General features: G+C 36.5%; 1 protein-coding gene across 1 annotated transcript in view; it reads right to left on the bottom strand.

Annotated features, from left to right (window-relative positions):
- Window positions 1-20,023, bottom strand: part of LRP2 (LDL receptor related protein 2) — a 94,095-nt gene that overhangs the window by 35,518 nt on the left and 38,554 nt on the right. The window contains exons 27-45 of the mRNA XM_062498581.1: window positions 19,493-19,677; window positions 18,400-18,628; window positions 17,143-17,320; window positions 15,031-15,159; window positions 14,104-14,270; window positions 12,683-12,826; window positions 11,625-11,734; window positions 10,568-10,745; window positions 10,039-10,252; window positions 9,357-9,596; window positions 9,033-9,221; window positions 7,142-8,062; window positions 6,437-6,602; window positions 5,802-5,960; window positions 4,610-4,899; window positions 3,421-3,624; window positions 2,805-3,047; window positions 2,067-2,192; window positions 302-421 (exon numbers count right to left, since the gene is read on the bottom strand). Of these exons, the coding sequence (XP_062354565.1) occupies window positions 302-421; window positions 2,067-2,192; window positions 2,805-3,047; window positions 3,421-3,624; window positions 4,610-4,899; window positions 5,802-5,960; window positions 6,437-6,602; window positions 7,142-8,062; window positions 9,033-9,221; window positions 9,357-9,596; window positions 10,039-10,252; window positions 10,568-10,745; window positions 11,625-11,734; window positions 12,683-12,826; window positions 14,104-14,270; window positions 15,031-15,159; window positions 17,143-17,320; window positions 18,400-18,628; window positions 19,493-19,677 (4,192 nt within the window). The remainder of the gene's footprint in view (window positions 1-301; window positions 422-2,066; window positions 2,193-2,804; window positions 3,048-3,420; window positions 3,625-4,609; window positions 4,900-5,801; window positions 5,961-6,436; window positions 6,603-7,141; window positions 8,063-9,032; window positions 9,222-9,356; window positions 9,597-10,038; window positions 10,253-10,567; window positions 10,746-11,624; window positions 11,735-12,682; window positions 12,827-14,103; window positions 14,271-15,030; window positions 15,160-17,142; window positions 17,321-18,399; window positions 18,629-19,492; window positions 19,678-20,023) is intronic.

Genomic DNA, 20,023 nt, shown 5'->3' with positions numbered 1-20,023 from the left:
TGCCATTTGATTCACTACCATCACCGTCCCATAGGGATAGGAGGTTATACATTAAGAGTAATCACATACATTAAGAGTAATCACATTAAGAGCAATCAGTTGTTGCAACTAAAACCTTCATATTCCATACACAGATATAAGTATTTAAAACTCAATTTACTCAGTGACTCAGATTAGCGACAATGAATAAAACCCAGAAAACACTTATTTTCCACCTGGTCTGGATTAAAGCTCCTGCCTACAAGACAAACCACTGATCTTCCATAACCCACCATGTTGTATTTTCTGAGTGCAGACTTACCACAAGAGGCAGGTTCATCAGAGCCATCAGCACAGTCTATTCCTTGATCACAGTACCAATGAGCAGGAATACAACGTCCCGATGTACAACGAAACTCACTATTTGTGCAAGTCAGAGAGACTGGAAAAAAAAAACCTATGCATGACTTCTTTTATTTCTGCTACTTTCCAACTTGTTTTAAGTTGCTTTTGAGTCCATGTTAAGCAAAAAAAAAAAAAATTACAGCCCCACCCCAAAAAAGAGAAAAAAATATGCTAAAAAGTATGCTTTTCTCAGCCTCTCTGGAAAGAGTTCATTGTACAAACTAGCTTGATATTTGTATGCAAAAATTTGTGCTTTTCTCCCTGGGCATATGCATCAGCTGGTCAGTAGACTGAATATGCCCTGGAAACAAGATTGCATGCAGCAACTGTACATATGTTCTACATTTATAATTGAGATACAGGAAAATGACCACATTCCAGTGTACTCATTTCTCCAGTGCTCAAACCAGGCATAACAGACTCAATGCTTTACAGGAAATCAAAATGTGCACTAAGGAAATAATATCTCATGATAGAGCATTTTCTTCCTACCAATTTTTCTTCACTTGCTGGTAGGAATCTTTTCTTAACCGCAGTGAAGAACAAACCATAATACTGAGTACTTCCAGCTCAGCATGCTGCAAGTACTCTCTGCACCTCAGCCAAGCCCCTTGATCCTGGCATGTATAGGGGGTTTTGACGACTTCTTCAGTAGTTACTAATAATTTTCTGTACCCTCTGGTGGTTTCAAAATACCAGAAGGATTCAGTCCGGCCTTTTAACTTGCTCTTCCCCATGCCTTTAATGATGGAAATCAAAGATAGTTAACTACTGCTCATTAACATCTTAGTGTTTCTTTCATCTCTCATTCTCTTTCTCCCTCTTCCTTGCCCTTCACCACTTCTCAATTTAAGTAATTCAGCAGGGACATAAACAGTGGAAGGAACAAAGCACACCTTTGACAAGCAGAACAAGGCTCACTATAGCCACATATTCTTGACACACTGGTGCCCATAGATAAAAGTGGCCACATTCTGGCTACAAAAATTGAACCCATATTTTAGAAAAACTGTGGCATAGGTAGTTAGTTCAAGGCACATACCTTTAGGAAAAATAGCGAAAGCAAAAATAATCTATTCAGGCAATACTAAAACTAAATCCCAACCTGAAAATATCCATTATGTTTTATAAATTGATCCATAGTATTTTATATAGGAAAAGTACTACCTAACTTCTACCTAATAAAAATGTCCTAGCAATGATAATCTGATTTGTAATTAAGGCTGATTGAAAACTAGGCACTTCCATATCCTAACTGGAAGCTACAATGGACAACAAATCATATGCTAAAGCATACATAACTACATGAAAGAGCTAAAAGAAATTTGAGACCATAGGCAAATTCATTCCGTTACAAGGAAGAATATTCTAATGTTAAAGTTGTGAAAAAAGATAGCTCTCTATGATACTTAAGTGCCAAACATCTTGTAAAACAATAAAAAATACAGACCAAAATAAGCAAAAGGAACAATCCTCAAATGCTATATTAAAACTCTGCAAAAATATATCGCCTTTTTTATTCTATAAAAGCACCATTTAGATAATTAGGAGCTAATAGAACCATGCATATATAACTTCAGTATGACAAAAGTAGATGTACTGAGAAGTTGGAGTTATATGAAAAGAGCAGTGGAATAAATTACAGAAGTATCAGAGAAGTAACAAAGGCTCTCTTAACTTACCACAGTGAGTAGGACTCTCATCACTCATATCTCCACAGTCATTATCACCATCACACAAATATGTCCGAGGAATGCAAATATTTGTGCTTTGACATTTTGTAAAACCAGACTGGCACGTACGCTCCGCTTTAAGGGAGGAAAAGAGCAGAAGTGCTTTAGAGCTATTTTAAATACTGTTATGCTGTTATTTTCATGACCTGCAAAAGTAGTCAATATTGAACTAATCACAGTTTACATCTTAAAGAAAATAAACGTAACTGATAAATTTTGTAATGCATATAATTTTAAACTGCGCCATTATGGGATCACAATAGATACTCCTGATTATTAAATATAGTATAATTAATATAGCATGACACCAAGTAAAAAAACATTGTTAAATTCCAGGCTAATCCTCCAAAAATATTAACCCTGAATCCAAGTTATCTGAAACAATTTTTTTGTAAAGCATGGGATTACTCACAAGAATTAACATTACATACTGCATGAGCATTTTTTGCTTCAAGGCAGTCTACTTAAAGCAACATTTACTATGCAGTATCTTAGGGTGTTCCAGAACCTGATTTAGCAATTCTATTTGCTTCAAATAACACTAAACAGTACCTGTAATGTAAATTTTAAAAACTTTTGTCCTTTTTGTTGTTTTTGTCAGATTTCTTCACATAAAACCACATTTCCCTCTTCCTTTGTCTAGAGAGTCAGACTCAAATAGGCACTAGGTACTAAGGCTCAACTTACGACAATTCCTCTCATCTGATGTGCCATTGTCATAACAGTTGTTTACTCCATTGCAGACATACTGAAGGGATATACACCTCCCATTATTGCAAGTAAATTCTGTGTGGGAGTCACAGGTTCGGAACAAGCAGCCAAGCTCATCACTGTTATCTCCACAGTCATTGTAGTGATCGCAGCGGTAATGATAGGGTACGCATCGCCCATTGCTACAGGTGAAAGCTGTTGGCTGACAAGTATGGAAAGCTGCAGAAAATTTAAAAGAAAAGAAATGTGGATAAAATATCATCTAAGTTCTTTGACAAAGTAACAACTTAAATCACAGTATTTTTACCTGTCAGGGCAAACACAGCTGCAAAACGGACTGCATGAAAAGTAAGATACATATTTGAATTAAAAGATTAGAAATTGGCTATACATGACAAAAATTCAATACTACAGTGCTTCTGGTTTCTAAAGCAAACTACTAGTCATTCAGATCTCAAATCTGTAAGCAAGCAAGGGATAGTTCCCAAACTACAGCCCTAAGATACATGATCAAAAAGCCATAAAAGTAACAGAGACTACAAAACAGGCAAGACAGAGTATGCTTTCTAAAGCAGTTATTTTAAATGCTTACCACACAGACTTTCCAACTCATCACTGCCATCACCACAATCATTGTCATTGTCACATTTCCACCGCTCAGAGATACAATGTCCATTAAGGCATGTGAAGAAACCAGTATCACACCTGGTACCATTATCCACGATACAGTGCTTGTTGTTATTGGCTAAATACCAGCGACCTTCAGAGGGACACTGACATTCTGCACCAGCTGGACCTGTTTGACAGTTTAAAAAATAAAACACACACAAAAAAGAAACAAATTTAACATTGATGTTTTATATAGGATTCCGTCGAAGTTTTCATAGTGGTAACACTGGAAAAGGCAAAGAAATTTTCATAATTCCAATCTGATCTATTTACTTAGACAGTAGTGTGGTGACTTAGCCAGAATTTTATCTCAGTTAAGCATACGCAAATGCATTAAAACCCACAAAAGTTATTTCAGAGTTCCTTAGAGAACTGAGATCAAAATTTGGAGTATCTTTGTACTTGCTTGCTGTCCAAACACCTTTTTTGTGGCAGCAAGATGGCATGTGATGCTTTCAAATATCATAGCCATATCTACTGAGACTTTATCCCTCAAAATCAAAACAGGTCTTCACAATTTCTTGCAACAGACAAACTGCTCTTCTCAAAATTAATGAGAAGTTTGAGTTGTTTTCAGGTAAGATAGATCCTTAATGGTATTTAAGATGCTACAAATGAAAACAGGCATTGAAAGACTTTTTCAAAGTCAAGGATCAAAACTTCCACAAATCTACAACATATGAAACAGCTCTGTAACACTTATGCAATAAAGAAATAGCAACCATAATCTTTTTAGATGTCTTGTAGGAAACATCTGATCAGTATACAGTAAGAGTATATACTCTCAAGCTAAGCATATCCTGCAGCATTCACTTCATATTTCATCCAAGGAAAGTTTAAACCCAAGAAAACAATGGTTTAATTGGTTTAAGTTAGAGAAACCCATAATTTTTACTTGTGAGGATTCTCAGACACAACTCCTAGGTGTGTTGGTGAAATACCACAATCTTAAATGGCAATCATTTTGATTGCATTAATAAATAAAATAGATATTAAAAATTTGTGAAGACAAAGAAATATTTCAGCTGTCTCCACATGACTAGAATTGTTATAGTCTAAACTCTAATAGAGCCAACAGTAATAGCTTACAGCCATCAAGCATAACAGCTTACCTGGTGCACAGATGTGACTGCAGCCACCATTGAACTGATTGCAAGGGTTCACACATTGCTGCTGCTTACTTTTTGCCCAGACATGAATATCCATTGGTCTTTGTGGAAGATTCATGATCATTACAATCTGATCTGAACCATCATACTTATTAGCTCTGTAAATGCTCCGTGTGTTCCAGTCTGTCCAATATATGTGCTGATCAAACACTGTCATTGCAAATGGATGCAGAGCAGTGCTGACAATTACCTCACGATTTGTACCAGTGAGAGTGCATCTCTCAATCTTCTGCCTACAATAACAAAGAATTTTTTACATCTTAAAAGAAGTCTTTTAATTTATGTATAAAACCATGACCTAATTAGCATGTCAGTAGTGTTCACCAATATCTTAGGTGCTGCTATGCTTCCCCACCTCCAGTAACTAGAGTTTGAAACAGAAAAGTGTATGTTTCATTTGACATCCTGAACTCCTCTTAAAATAGACATCCCATTACAAGTGCCTTGTCCTCCTGAATGCAGATAAATCCAAACAGCCACCTTCTTCCCAGAAGATTCCATAGGGACTGATGCCATGGGATTTATTACATTACAGAGAACACTCTTCTGATACAACAAAGAAGTCTGAAAAAGAACTTCTATGCTGAAGGAATCAGAGAGGAAAGGTCTGATTGCTGCAGTGGCTTCTCCGAGACCACAGGCCAATTTGAATGTTTAGAAAACAAAACCAATTTTAAAAACTTTCCTGCTGATGGAATAAATTGCATGGCATAAATTCAAGGGTAAAGCTCTGCCTGGTAGGCAGCAGCAAGAATATCAGGCCAAATTCCACAGGTGACAGGCATTAATCATGAGCAATGAATCCTGTACAATCCCTGTACTAAGACTGTACTTGTTCAAGAAGACCCTTATGAAAGTCCTGAATTGCATATAAGACAAACAAACTGACAGCAAGTACAAGCGCATAAAGCAGAGAACAAAATCCACATTGTGACATACCTTCTTATTGCATAGTAATTTCACATCAATATTAAAACTTGACATTGCATGCTATTAAGTAGTTCCTAACATTCTATAATGTCAAGTACCAAATTCAACTGGAGTGCTGAAAACCAGCTAAGAAATGAGGAAAAAGAAATAGAGCTATTTAAATATTATCCAAATGTAAATCAACAAATGTGTTACCAATACATACAGATTTGCATCAGCCCAGTACAGCTGCTGTTCTTCATAGTCCAGGGTGAGTCCGTTTGGCCATACCAAGTTTGTGCTCACAACAGGTGTTCTGAAGTTTCCTCCAAGTGTAGCTCGTTCAATCTTTGCATTTGAACTCCAGTCAGTCCAGTACATATATCTGTCAATAACATACTTATTTTTTCACCAAAAAAACCCTCACAAACTCTGCTTTTAGTGATATTTCCACCCTGGTGTCCTCCACTGAAGTGTGCATTGCAAAACTACAGGAACAGATCTTCCTTTATTTTGGCTCACACTGACAAGGGAGTATTCTAGAGGGACCACTGGGGTCCACTACAGTGAACTTCAGAAAACTTTTCCCAGCTCCTATGTGAATCCAGTAAAGTCAGTTAATCTCTTTCTTACTTTTCTTAATTATAACACAGTATAACTGGTAATGAAATTAAAAGCACAGTATCATACAGTAATGCCCCCATCCTCTCAGGAAATGTTTTGATACTGAAACAAGAATTCTTCTGAAGCATTCAAGGAATACAACAGAAAAAGGTTTAGGGTTATAGGAAGCGTCTGGCAGTCTTGGTCAAGGTCTAAATTGTAGTTTCACCTGCAGTCAAAGCAAAGTACAACACATACCCTCTGCAGGGATCTAATACGACAGCTCTCGGGCGCGGCACTCGGGCGATCACTGTGCGGTTTGATCCATCCACAGCCATCGAGCTGATGGTCTGATTGAGGTAGTCACTGTAGTAAACTCTGCTGTTGATCCAGTCAAAGGCTATGCCATCTGGAGTCCCCAGGTCTTAGGCACATGCAAGCAAACACACCCAAGCTCAGCATGGTTTCCTAAGATACTGTGACACTCTTCATCTATTATAGTTTGGCTATACCAAAGACTTCTTTGAAATGCCATTGGTACCAGTGCAAATCTGCCCATTTAAAAACCTGGAGTAGTAATATTTGGGAATCGGGCAGACCTGGGTATACAATAGTGTTACAAAGACCTTTCCCTCACATAGATTTAAGTCCTGGTTGCTGTTCTTCAAGTAGCAGGAATACTCCCTCACTCCATTATATTAATTTTTTACATACAATTTTAATTTATTATGTATCATTTTATATACATAATAATATTTATCCAGTTCTATATTTCCTTTTCATTGGGATCAAGATGAAATAAGAATCTCAGAAAAGGAAAAAGATGAGGAAGAAAAAGGAGCATTTTATTAGACATCTTAACTAATTGGTTGACCTTGACCTTTAGCATAAAAATACCTACTGAGCTAGTGGTAGATGCTGCAGGTCATTTTATTACTTTATACCGTATTTCAGTGCACTTACCAGATGCAACTACAGTTGGAGAGCCAATTCCTGAGTATATATTAATATAACTGATTCTTCCTGTTCCTGAAGGATAACTTTGTGTAAAATATATTCGGTTGTTTATGCTGTCAAAATCCAGGGCCACAGCAGTTCTTAACACATTGACTGTGCGGAAGGGAGGACTGTGATTTTCAGGATCCAGGTGGATACTTCTGAGAGCATTTTCAAGAGCAAAAATCAGGTAATCATCTGTTGAAATGGAACATCTCTTGCCATCACTCTCTAGTGTTCCAAAGGCACAACCACATTTCGGTGTCTGAATGTCAGGGAGGGCGAAACAGAGGTGAGAACAACCTCCATTGTTATCCAAACAAGGATTGTTGTTGACATCAAGGGGTGAACTTGACTGGAAATTACTGCTGTAAATTGTAACATCCCTTAGCCAATTAATGTTATCTCTTATTACTGTGGGTGGATCAGTATTGCCTGGCTGCTTGCTGGCTTGGAAGACTTTTTTCAGGTTTCGATCCACCCAGATCATGGAATTGCCGAAGATAGCGATACCATATGGAGTTGGATAGCGACTGCCATAACGCACAATTTCAACATCACCACCATCGGGCTGAATTCTTGCAATCATATCTAAGGAATCATCCACCCAGTAAACGTGGCCATTGCTGTGATCTATGGCCAGCCCACGAGGTGTGACAATGCCCTCAGACACAAGAACTGTTCTGTTGGTGCAGTCAAGAAAAGCACGCTCGATCTTTGGATTTTGCCCATAATCTGCCCAGAAGAGATATCTGTTTTTTGGGTCAACCACAATGTGCCTTGGCATGTCAATAGTAGTTTTCAGAAGCACACGGCGATAAGTTGTGTTTAAACGCAAAACTTCTATGAAAGTCTCTGTCAGGAATGCATTTGTAAAATAAAGATTTCCTGTATGCAAAAAAGCCAAACCAAAACAAATCAGAAAAGCAAAATAGAAAGTTAGTATTACCATCAATACCTGAGAAACACAAGTTGCTAAAATACCAAACCACAATATGAATAGCCATCATAAATATGTTAGTAGTTGGAAGCATAAGGTATTTGCCTATAATCTCATAAATTAGAAAGATTACAGCCGAACTGACAGTAGTCAATTGATTTCTAAATCCTCATGGATTGCCATGGGTATCAGTAGTAGAGTTGCCTTTTAAAACACACAGCTATGAAATCCACGTTATGGCACAAGACTGTGTACAGGAACAAAACTGTTTACAGCAAATGAGTGCCCTAAAACTCATCCCAACAAGCCTATCAATCAACTGAAGAACTTTTCCAAAACATATATACAGTACGTATATATATCAAATTAAAGTATTAATGGCAATTGTTGATTAATAATTTCTGAAGAGTTAATATTTGAATTAATCTCTAATATGTTTTAATACAAACAGGAAGTGCATGTGTGGAAATTACAGTTCAAAGATAAAATATTTCTTCTGCTTTTTTTACTTTATGTTATAACTTATGTGTATTCAACAATCTGAAGGTAGATGAAAAATTATTTTCTTATTTACAATGTCATATGACTCATTTTGTGCATCCTTCTCCGGTACATGTTTTCACAATGGTAGTACACAGCCACGTACAAATGCACAGACAAGAAGAGAGGCCTAAGACAAATATTAAAGCATCAGGAGAGAAAAGGCTGTATACATCTTCTCTGATAAACTTCCACCTTCACACATATAAGCATAAGAGTCATTCATTACTTCCTTCTCTTTTAAAATCAGTCCATTAAACCACAAGTTAGAACCATGGTAGTTCCATTCAAAATAGTTCCATTAGAATCTGCTTATGTTAGCCTAAAAATTTTATAATACGCAAAGAATAACATTCTCCTAAATTCAGCTGTGCTTACCTGCTACCCAGTCAATTGCAATGCCACGGATCCCATTTCGTCCTATTCCATTTGTAACAACATTTCTAAAATAAGAACCATCAGGTTTAATTTTACGTATTGCATTCTGAGAAGAAACTGTGCTACTGAAGTCACACCAGTAAATGAAACCAGAAGGCATGTGAACATCCACATGAAGTGCATTTCGTCCTGAAATATTTTGACAAGTATTAATGAATGATTTTTTAACATAAACTTAACTTATTTAAAATATGTGCTATGCTAGAAAGAAATGTCAAAATACTAGGCATGACAATATTTTTTCCTATTATAATATTCACATACCTCTTCCTGCCAGTGGAACCATGGCTTCAGAGTGATCTGATGTCTCTAAACTAAATCCTTTAATTGCAGAGAGCATAGAAACAACTACAAATGAACTGTATGGGGAACAGGTTCTGTTATCAGGATTTAGCTGAAAGCCAGTAGCACAGGCACAGGAGAATAATCCACCAGGTACAGGCAGGCAAAGCTGCTGGCAAACTCCAACATTATTACTACATCCATTTGAGGATCCAGCAGAATCTGCAGAAGACATACATGGCAAAACAAAAATCTCAACTGTATAATTACAAACTCCCATGGATGTCACACACTTGTATAGTATTAACAATCAGCTGACAAAAATAAAGATCCTAATCATAATACATCTTAGCAGAGATGTGTTAGCAATGGGTTTACTGGTCTCTTGTCATCTAAGATCAATGGGGCCAACAATCAGGTAAAACAAATTTGGAGCTAAAGTAACAAAATTTCTTAGTCAACACTACTTTAGTAAAACTACATGATCCAATAGATGCCTTAACTAGATAGTCAAGCATCTCTTTACCAAAACCAGGCAGAATGTTTCTGACACTTCTCCTGAAAGCCAAATCAAAGCATTTCCTTTGAAAGAGCAAACATTCTGTCTCTAAAGAAAGTTTTAGCAAGTTGAATATCCTGAAACACCTCTCTAGCAAATACTCACTGTCTCTGTAATACACACGCAGGCTCTTCAGCCTTGGGACATTATCTCTCAGCACTACTTTGTTCGCACCGGTGGCCTTGTCAACTCGTTCAATGACTTCATAATCTCGATCAGTATAGTACAGAAATGTGCCGTACACAGCAACTCCCCAGGGATGAGAAAGATGAACCACCAGAGTCACACGATTTGTACCATCCACATTGCCTCTCTCAATCTAAGAAATAAATTCAAAGATTAGGATTACATTTTCTATATTAACAGTTCAGTGTTATAATATAAAACTAAAATGCAACACATGATACTAAAATCTCTTCTGTGCATGAAATCTTTTGGTACAATGTAGGAAGAAAAGGCAGGGAGTATATGACTTCTGATCTTATCCTTTTGATTGCATTTAATAAAGCTGTCCAGATTTTGCTTGGTCCTGTAACTCCCATTTATAAGAGAAAACTGAAGTAACTGAATCACTCATGTGAACCACAGATGCAAAAACAGGTAAAGAAGCGATTATTTAAAAAATATGTCCTACCATTCCTGTGCTTGTGACAGCCCAGTACAACTTTTGTTCCTTAATGTCAATGGTAAGGAACTCTACATGGTCCAGGTTGCCAGTGAAGAGGGTTTGTATGCCTGAGCCATCCATGTTTGCACTGGCAATCTTTGCTGGGATTCCACTGTCAGTTCCCTGGTCTGTCCAGTACAACTTCCTGTAACAGACATTATCAGATTTGTTAGCAAAACTGGCAAGAGAAATCAGTGGACCAGAGTTGCTTGAGCATATGCTTAAAACCAATTCCTCTATCAGTCAAATACTTAAGCACATGCTGAACAGAGTTCACGTTGAATCAAACCACAATGAAAAAGAGCTTATTTGAGAAAGAGAAGAATACTTGTTCTCTCAACAAAGAGAAACACCTGCTTCTCATGAAAGAGAGGAATGCCGCTTAAATAATTTCTAGAAATCCATAACTTCACATTTATTGTCCCATGATACCATCAGAAGGTAAATGCACTAAAGTATTATGACTAAAACAAAAAAGGAGGAGAATAATAATTCTGTTTCACAGATGGCTGCAACATTTCAGAGTGAGTTTGAATTGAAACTATAGAGTCAGAAAAAATCTAGATGGAGCAGAAAAAGGGCAAATTGTTCTTTTTGGGAGCAAGCAGGAAAATTATATTTAGTGTTATGCTTTCTGACATGTGCCCTTTTTCCCATATAATATGTCTTTATACTAGGCTGAAGTCAGACACCACAAGATATTTTACAGAAAGACTTTGGAATTCTCTTTATTCTGGGTTCCCATTTTTCAGAGATTTTTTTTTCACAGTCACAGTATTCTGAGATTCTTTTTAATTAAAGAATGGTACTATACAAGCACATTGTAAATTAAGGAGGATGAACATCTATACAATAATTTAGGAAGCTATGCACTTATTTTTTAGAACTTAAAAAGAGTAAATAAATTCTGCAGAAATATGAAACAAAACCATGTCAAATCCAGGATGAAATCTGAAAACCCTGAACAAGAAAAATACAGAGAATACACTCATCAGCAAATAAAACAGCAGTTTTGGGAATTTACCCTCTTGCTGGATCAACTGCCAAACCAATCGGTGTGCCAGCTCCCAGAGAGGTGCCATCATTGGTAATCAGTGTTTTCCTGTACATTATGTCACCGTGCAGCTTCAGGACCTATGCAAACATTGAACGTATCAGACCATGCAATATAGAATTTATGGTACATTTTCCAATTACAGGAATGAAGCCTAAATCAACATGGAGCTGAAATTGCAGAAGACTTTCTCGAACGCCATGAAGAAAAAGCACACTGTTGTGTACTCTAACCCTCTCCCTCCTCTAACACATACCCCTTGAAGGAGCTGCTTGCAGCATGGAACCTGCCTATTATAACAAGGAAGGATCCTAGGTATAAAAATAGTTAATTTCTCCATTTCCATAATATCTTCAGGGCCTGAACGGGTTGATGAAATTCTGATTTAGGAAGCATCCTGTTTCATTTGGTCAAATTAGCTGCCTTTTAATTTAATAGTAGGCATTTATATTTTGGAACAAGAACAGTAATGACTGGGTTTATTCACAGTCATTACTGTATTACACATTATTTATCCTCCATTTCCCTACTCTGAATGACAATTTTATCCTTCACATACCACAGGAGTGCTTGTCTTCAGAAAGCTACATAGTATGTCATTAAAGCATTTGGGAATGGATCTTACTGCATTGAATGGCAGCATTCCATTCAGAGGCAATGCATTGGGATTATTAATTTAAAGTAAGGACAGTAACAACAGTAAATCTAGTCATCAGAGATGTTGTGTGTTAAACACTAGAAGCCTAAGGAGTTACAGGGAGAAAACAAAAAAGAGAGATTTATACACAAATAAAGTTTGCAGAATAGATCAATGTACCAATAAAGTGTCCAAAATATACCACTTTCAATCATTTTGATGATGTTCAAATTTAAGTTTCTGTTTGAGTTTGTAACGTATTTTTCTACAGACAGATAGCACTTACAATAAATCTAATTTAAGTTTTTTACTCAATAAATATTTCAACCTATATACATACCAGTGAAAAATCTAGGCTCTTATTTTCCAATAGTCTCTCTTAAATATTTACCTCTATTGACTGTGTCCCTGGGTTACTGTAATACAGATTTGCAGATATCCAGTCTAGTGCCAGACCAACAGGAGCACCAATAACAGCTGCTGGAGCAAAAACTGTCCTGTTGGCTCCATCTGACCTCACTCTGTGAATTTCACCCTTGGGAAAAAAAGAAATAACAAATGTTTTAAAAAATGTCAACAGCAGAAAACACTCTTCTATTCCTGCTACACTAGCACTTCTTTTATACTGCAATCTCTCCTAATGCTAGCACAGTTCAAGGAAGGAGAAGGCAGAGGCAGAGACACAGCAGAACCAGTAGTAAAGAATGGAGCACAGAAACTATGGAGCACAGAATATCTTTTTGTGTGAACCCTGACTGACACAGGTCTCAGCTCTGTTTGGGAGCAACGGACGCCTGAGGCCTGCATGTCAGGGCTAAAGCTGGGGGGCACAGCCCAGAGGCACACATTTGTCAGGCTTTGTCAAGACCCACCTAAAGCAGAGCTAATACCTAACACTTGGTCTGCAAAAGCACCTGCCATTTCACTTGTCAGCATTTAACTTGCTGTTAATGGATGTATCAGCCCTTGACCTCCTACACTGTTGTGTACATCAGCTGTGTCTGCTGGCTGACGTGTCAAGAATATTTTTTTCAGACTGCAAGGCAAGATGAAACAGATTCCCAAGTACTTAAGTAGTTTCTTGGGCAAAGGTTTGCTTAAATAAGTCTATTTAAATACTTTGTTGAACTAAATGTTCTAATTTTAAAAGAAAAAAACATTAAACAAATTGCAATTTCTTTATTTAAAATTATTTTAAATCTATATTATTTTAATGTATTTTAAAATAATTTTTAAATCTATAAGGCTCATATGTGCTACCTGGAAATTATTCTACTTAAAGAAAAAAGATGCCTCTCTATGATGTTACTTCATTAAGTGCTCAGACTAAATGCACATACAATGATTCCAATGTTAAGTGTCACTGCGTCCAGTGCACTGCTCCCATGGAGAAGTGTTCTGGCTGTATTTGCAGAATTGAACCCTAAGTCAAGAGAGGAGAGAGCATGAACTACAGCACAGCAGGGCTGAGAGTGTGGGTCTGTCAGAGCTTTCCAGTATTTCTTGTTCATGTCTCTGAGCCAGAAAAAACATTAATCAGATGTTTCTGCTTACAAAAATAAGAACTACTTTACAGAAGAGATGAAATTTCTTTATTTGTCCTAGGAAAACAACCAACCAAATTTATAAAAGAAATTTAAAAAAAACCAAAACCAACATACCAACAAAAAAACCCCTCCATTCAATTCCTTTCTATTTATCAAAATTCTTACCAACAATGCTAACATATTTCAGTCCAAAACACTTTTAAAGAATAAAATAAAAAGGTCTTAATTTAGTGCACATTTTGAACACAAATACATACTAACTTACTGGATTTTCTGCCCAATAAATCATCTGTTCAGAGTCATCAAAGTCAACATCAACACCATTTTGAACTCCTGCTATTGGAACCATAGCATCATTTGTCTTCTCCTCAGGGTTCAGAGAAATTCCATAAATTATGTTATCTCTTACAGCAATAAGGAAAGGGTGTTCAACTGTGAAAACAAAGAATATTTCAGAGTTGCTTCTGGCCAAGAAAAAGGCATTATGATATGCTTTCCCCCTCCTATCCAAAAATTCCCTGATGCTGAGAGTTGTTCAATATTACCAGTGATGTTTTGAAACACTTACATAGAGGTTTGCTCCCTCACTAGGGACGAGGTTGCCAGTTATTGAAACTGCTGTTACATTTTAAGTTTCAGCACTGTGCAATCACAATGCAAATTCTGAGCAGAAGGAAGTAAAGAAGGCAGGATCACTCACTGCCAGACAAAAGAAGGATATTCGTGCAGCTGCTCTAAGCTGCTTTTTCAAATCTCTGAGAAGGGGAACCAGCCAGACAAAGCTCTGAGGATTCTGCAGGACCTGCCTGTGATGGGTTCTAATGCCTATTAAGCAGAAATCACAAGCATGGAACAACGTCACAGCAGCAACAGCTGATCATTGCTATTAAATATAACTGCAGTACTGTTTACTTGTTTTATCCCTAAGGGAACAGACATACCCCTTATGGTATATTTACTTTTAGGTAAACTTGTACCCTTATGCTTAAATCTTACTAACAAAGGGAACTCGTCAGGTAATCTGAGAAAATGCATCAGAGAGCTGCAAAGTGAGTCAGCAACTGCATTTCTCATCTGCCAGGGAAAAGGGGAAGAAAATCTCCTAAACACAGAGACGCGCGTGTTTCGTCTGGGAGAGGAATGAATTTGGCAATATCAGCTCTTTTTTATCATCTCATTATTACTGCCCCACCTCTCATGCAGTTCCTGTTATCAGGAGAAAGGACCCATCCTGAAGGGCAAGCACAGGAAAAAAAAAGTGGTCCAGATGAAGAAAGTAAGCAGAGGTGGCTACAGGGGGATGATGCACAGGAATTAATACCTGAAAATAAGAAAGGAACTATCATCAACTATAACAATATAAGCAACTAGAGAGAATCTTCTGTCTCATTGCTACTGACAACATCTACCCAGAACTAAGACAGTTTTGCTATTTCTTCAAAATTAAAATAATTAAACTATTTCTAAGAACCACAAGCAATACAATATACTTGTAACAAGATACAATTTTTCCATGGAAAACCAGTACTTTATCATAGTGGTCTTTGCAACTTCTATGCATCATAAAAAAATCTTTCAAACTCCGTTTGAAACTTTTCTTAACTGCATGGGGAAACCCATGGGATTTGCAGTCCTTGATTGAAATAACCCTTCTAGATGGGGCATTTAAAATATTTGCTGAAACTTCTTGGGGAAACTAAAGAGAAAATAGTTGCAATGTCTTCAATGTTCAAAGATAGTGGAAATTCAATGCCATATTTCTTAGATCACTTTGAAACTTTCAATCAAAAGTTGTAAAATGTAAAAAAAAAAAAAAAAATACATTGAAGGTCTGTCCTGACTGCTATTATAACTGTACACTAAAATTCAACCTGAATCCCTTCCACAAACCTGCTGCTGGAGAGGATTTTTAAGAGTGAGTAATCTTCATTGGAAAATAAAAATCAGATTTTGAGTACATCCTTAGCAATTGCAGCAGACCGTAGTCTAAAAAACTTGGGAGTGACAGGAATTTACACAATTGTTACTAAAATAAAAACTAACAAGAACTGTAACATGACCATAAAATAATGGCATAAACTCAGAACTCAAACTGTACCAAAATTGTTCATGTCATCAGTATAAAGAATCTAGACTCTGGTTAGTGTAAGATCTAATTATTTACAAACTAGGAGAGTGGATGGCAGTTTTATTACTGCATCTGGAATTTTAATCAGCATGCAATTATTTCTTCATTTGTCAACATCAGTATATTTTGCTATTCTGCAAGTGCTCCATTCCCTCCTTTTTTTGCCTGGCCACATAAAGTACAATAGAATAATTCAGAAGGAAAAAAAACCATAAAATATACTAAATACACTGAAGAAAAAGAAAAAAAAATTCTCCATAGATAGCAAGTTTTTAAACCTTGGGCTGTAAAATAAAACCCCTTAAACCATAATTACGATGAATAAATTAATGCTATGCCCTGCTAACTGAACAATTTGCAGTGAGAATAGGTGTCTTTAGTTCTGAACATGTCTGAGGAAGGTTTTGTTCCAAAGTAAATCCAGCACAGAAAGTACTAGTGCCTTACTCAGCTGCAAGTTCTTCACCTTCCCCAGCATGGGGGTGTATTTCAAGGAAAAAAAAAATAACATTTATTAGCTGGAAGTACTCCATACACAAGAAAAATAACTAAAGCTGAAAGATATATATTCATATAAACACGCTTCCCACTCTTCAACTCACGCCATGAAATTACAAAAATTCTGATATGAAACATCTCTACCTAACCAAAATAATTTTGGTTTTTTTACAGTCTTTCAGCTGCAAGAAATCATCTGCACAAGATCTCAGAGAGACTATTTAATGCAATGAAGGGGTTAATTTATCATTATTGTTTCATTGACTAAAATAATGTAGAAGCACTTTCAGAGAAGGTTGATGACAGTAATCTTTTTAAAAATGAATTATTACTGCGCAAGAAATTGAATCTAGTGTGCCAAAGAGAGATTAATTTTTTTTTAATTAAAATGCTTTCCAAAAATGCTTCAATTGTCTTGCAAAAACATTCAGAACAAAGTGCAAGAAAATGGCACATACTACCCCCTAATCATTCTTTTTGGCTAGTCAACATCCTGAAATGCTGCCTAGGTTGTTACTTTCCCTAAGACTAGACTGAACAGTTGCAAGTCAATAGTATGAATTATTTGCTTGTTTTAACCCAAGCCATTTGCTGAAAAGACTAATTTTTGGTGCTCCAATGCATGACACCACTGCATGCTTATTTCTGCAATTACCAAAGTTGTTTCGATGAACTTACCATTAGGCTGCTTTACAGGATGGACTGCCACAAGACCCAAAGGCTGGTGAATGTTATAAATCATAACTGTCTGGTTTCCTCCATGCCATTTATTGGCCCGAATTACTCGATTAGTATAGCGGTCACTCCAGTACACAAAATCTTCAAAAACAGTTAGACCATGTGGATGCTGCAATATCTAAAAAGGCAAGGTTGATCACCAATTTATTCTGGAGATTTGCAGATGTAAAGTTTGCAATGAAGTAATAACAGAAGTGAGCATATTTTTAAAATAAATAAATAATGAAGCAACTGTGTCTCAAATGACATTTTTCAGAAAAAAATGAAATATCATCTCTTGTCTAAAAACAATTCATAAACAATGAGAAAAATAATTTTTTTTAAAAAAAACTAGTATGCTATATAGATGCAGTGAGATGAAGAGAATGAGGAATTAACAAAGCAGTCTAACTGCTTTGAGCAGAACCCACAGATAAAGAGCCAGCTGTACATTTTAAAGAGCACAAGAGGAAATGTCTAGAGAGAATTATGGACCTGTCAAGAACCTGCATCCCTGATAAACTCCCCTAAAATTTACCAGAGGATCAAAGAAGGTGGCTTATCTAGATTTCAGATAACCAGGAGTGGAAAGATTGCCTTGGCTCCTATTTCACACTAATTGTCTCACCAGGCAAAAGTGAAAGCCCCAAGAGTCAATTATTGAAAACATTCACATAGTTATTGATACCAATATCTGTGTACCAGCTGAACATCTGCACTATTGTGTTGGTACAAGGACACTGCTACAAACTGCCAGCAGCACTTCACTGGGAGATAGACTGTAAGAGGGATGCACACAGCTAGTAGTAGCACAAAAACCTTCACTGCTGTCAAGAAGTGGTAGTAATAATCACTCACAAAAGACCAGGAAAAATTTTTCCAGGCTTTTTGTACTGTATTTGCCTACAGAAAATGCACCACCTAGTAGCAGCAGTGTCAGATGTCACCTTCAGACTTGATACATGCAGACAGGACAGATGAGAATGATCTAAAGCACTAAGGCTACATGCAGCTCCAGACTCTACTGAAGATCTGACAGACTGAATAGGATATGCAGTTTCTCTTTTCCCAGCAGCAGGAAGCAGAAAAAATACTTCACATCTGCTTCACTCACAAATTTTGAAGAAAAATACACCCAAGTCTATGACAATGACAATATATTTTTAAGTACTATCAGCAGAGACATGGGAAAACAACGGTCACTTGTTTATGTCTTACCAGATCACTTGCAACCACCTGTCGTCTGTTGTTTCCATTGTAATCACAGAAATCGATATAATCAAGGTAAGCATCAGCAAAATAGAGAAGTTTATTTGGATAATCAATGGAAAGTCCATTGGGCCAGTAGATTTTATTATTAATAATCACTGTGCGCATTTTGCCATCCATGCTTGCTCTTTCAATTCGAGGGTTTTGGCCCCAGTCTGTCCAGAAGATTACATGAGCACTGAAAAATGAACTCATGGTTAGCAATCTGGGAAAAAACCTAGCTGCCTATTGAGAAACATTGCATACAGTATCACTATCCAAAAAATAGATGCAATCTTTCTACAAACAGTCCTACACAATGATACTGAAAGAATTTATTTTAGCAACATGCTTACTTAAAATATTACTGTAATTTTTGTTTTAAAAATTATTTTAATATTTCTACTGCTGTTTCTATTTGTCAATAATAGCAGCATACAGAAGCTACTGGTGTCACTGGTTTTTAATGTTGATTATAATCTCATTCTCCAGTTGCTACATAATAATTGAATACAGGCTTATACTCTAACAGGTATGCATTGATAATGTTAACAGCACTGAAATTGGCAGTAAACAGAGTTCAAGGTATTGAAGACAAAAAGAAGAGTAAAATTTTGTACATGAACAGTTCAAATCCTCACATGAAGTCTATACCACCTGCTGTCTGTAACAGGAAGGTGCTTTGGTGATAACAATACAATCCATATAATTATTTTAGACTTGGGGCTATGAAGGTAGGCATATGACATGAAATCACACACAAGTCTGTGGTACACCACCAATCAAAGTGATACACCATAATTTTTTATTAATACTTCTTAACTAGGAAGCAAATGTAGTTAAATCTTTTATAGGTAAAATGCCATCTTGTTACACTGAAACAGAGCAACATATCACCAGTAATTACTTCATGACTTGAAATACTAGTCAACCCTGCAAACACACTAAATTGTCTCTTCCACTTGTCATTTACAATTCCAATACAATTTGGGCATGTCTCAAATTTTAATAGTTACATCATAAAATAAGTATCTTTATTAAAAAAAAATTTGAAAACTCTTACTCAATTCTGGGATCTAACACTAGTCCTCTTGGGTTTGTTATATTTTCACTAATCAGCACAGTCCTGTGGCTCCCATCCATTTTGGAGACTTCAATCGTTTCCAGAACAAAGTCTGTCCAGTAAAGGTTACGACCCACCCAATCTACTGCTATACTTTCAGTCACAGTCACACCACTGTCGAACACCTGTGTAATAACAAAAAAGCAGGTGGGGAGAAGAAAGAAAATATTGTATCAAATTTACCCTTTGCATTTCTATAGGTATGGAAAATGATGAACCAAGTTTCCAGTATCTTCTAGGTCTATTATGCAGAATGAATCATGATGTACATATTCAAAGTGATGGCAGAGCATAAACCCAAACACTCCTACTGACTTCAGCAGGTCTATTGAAGAAGTTAGAACTTACTAATAAGAAAACCAGCTTATATTTCGATGTTTAAAAAGTGCTTCTTGAAAGTATTCGGTTTCCTTTTTCAAACACCTATATGAAATGTTAGCTTAGCATCTACAAAGTTGTTTCACTTTGTCT

This window comes from Cinclus cinclus, chromosome 9, assembly GCF_963662255.1.
Source record: "Cinclus cinclus chromosome 9, bCinCin1.1, whole genome shotgun sequence".
NCBI lineage: Eukaryota > Metazoa > Chordata > Aves > Passeriformes > Cinclidae > Cinclus > Cinclus cinclus.
The sequence above is the reverse complement of the archived record's forward strand: the minus strand, read 5'-3'. Positions and strand labels throughout refer to the sequence as shown.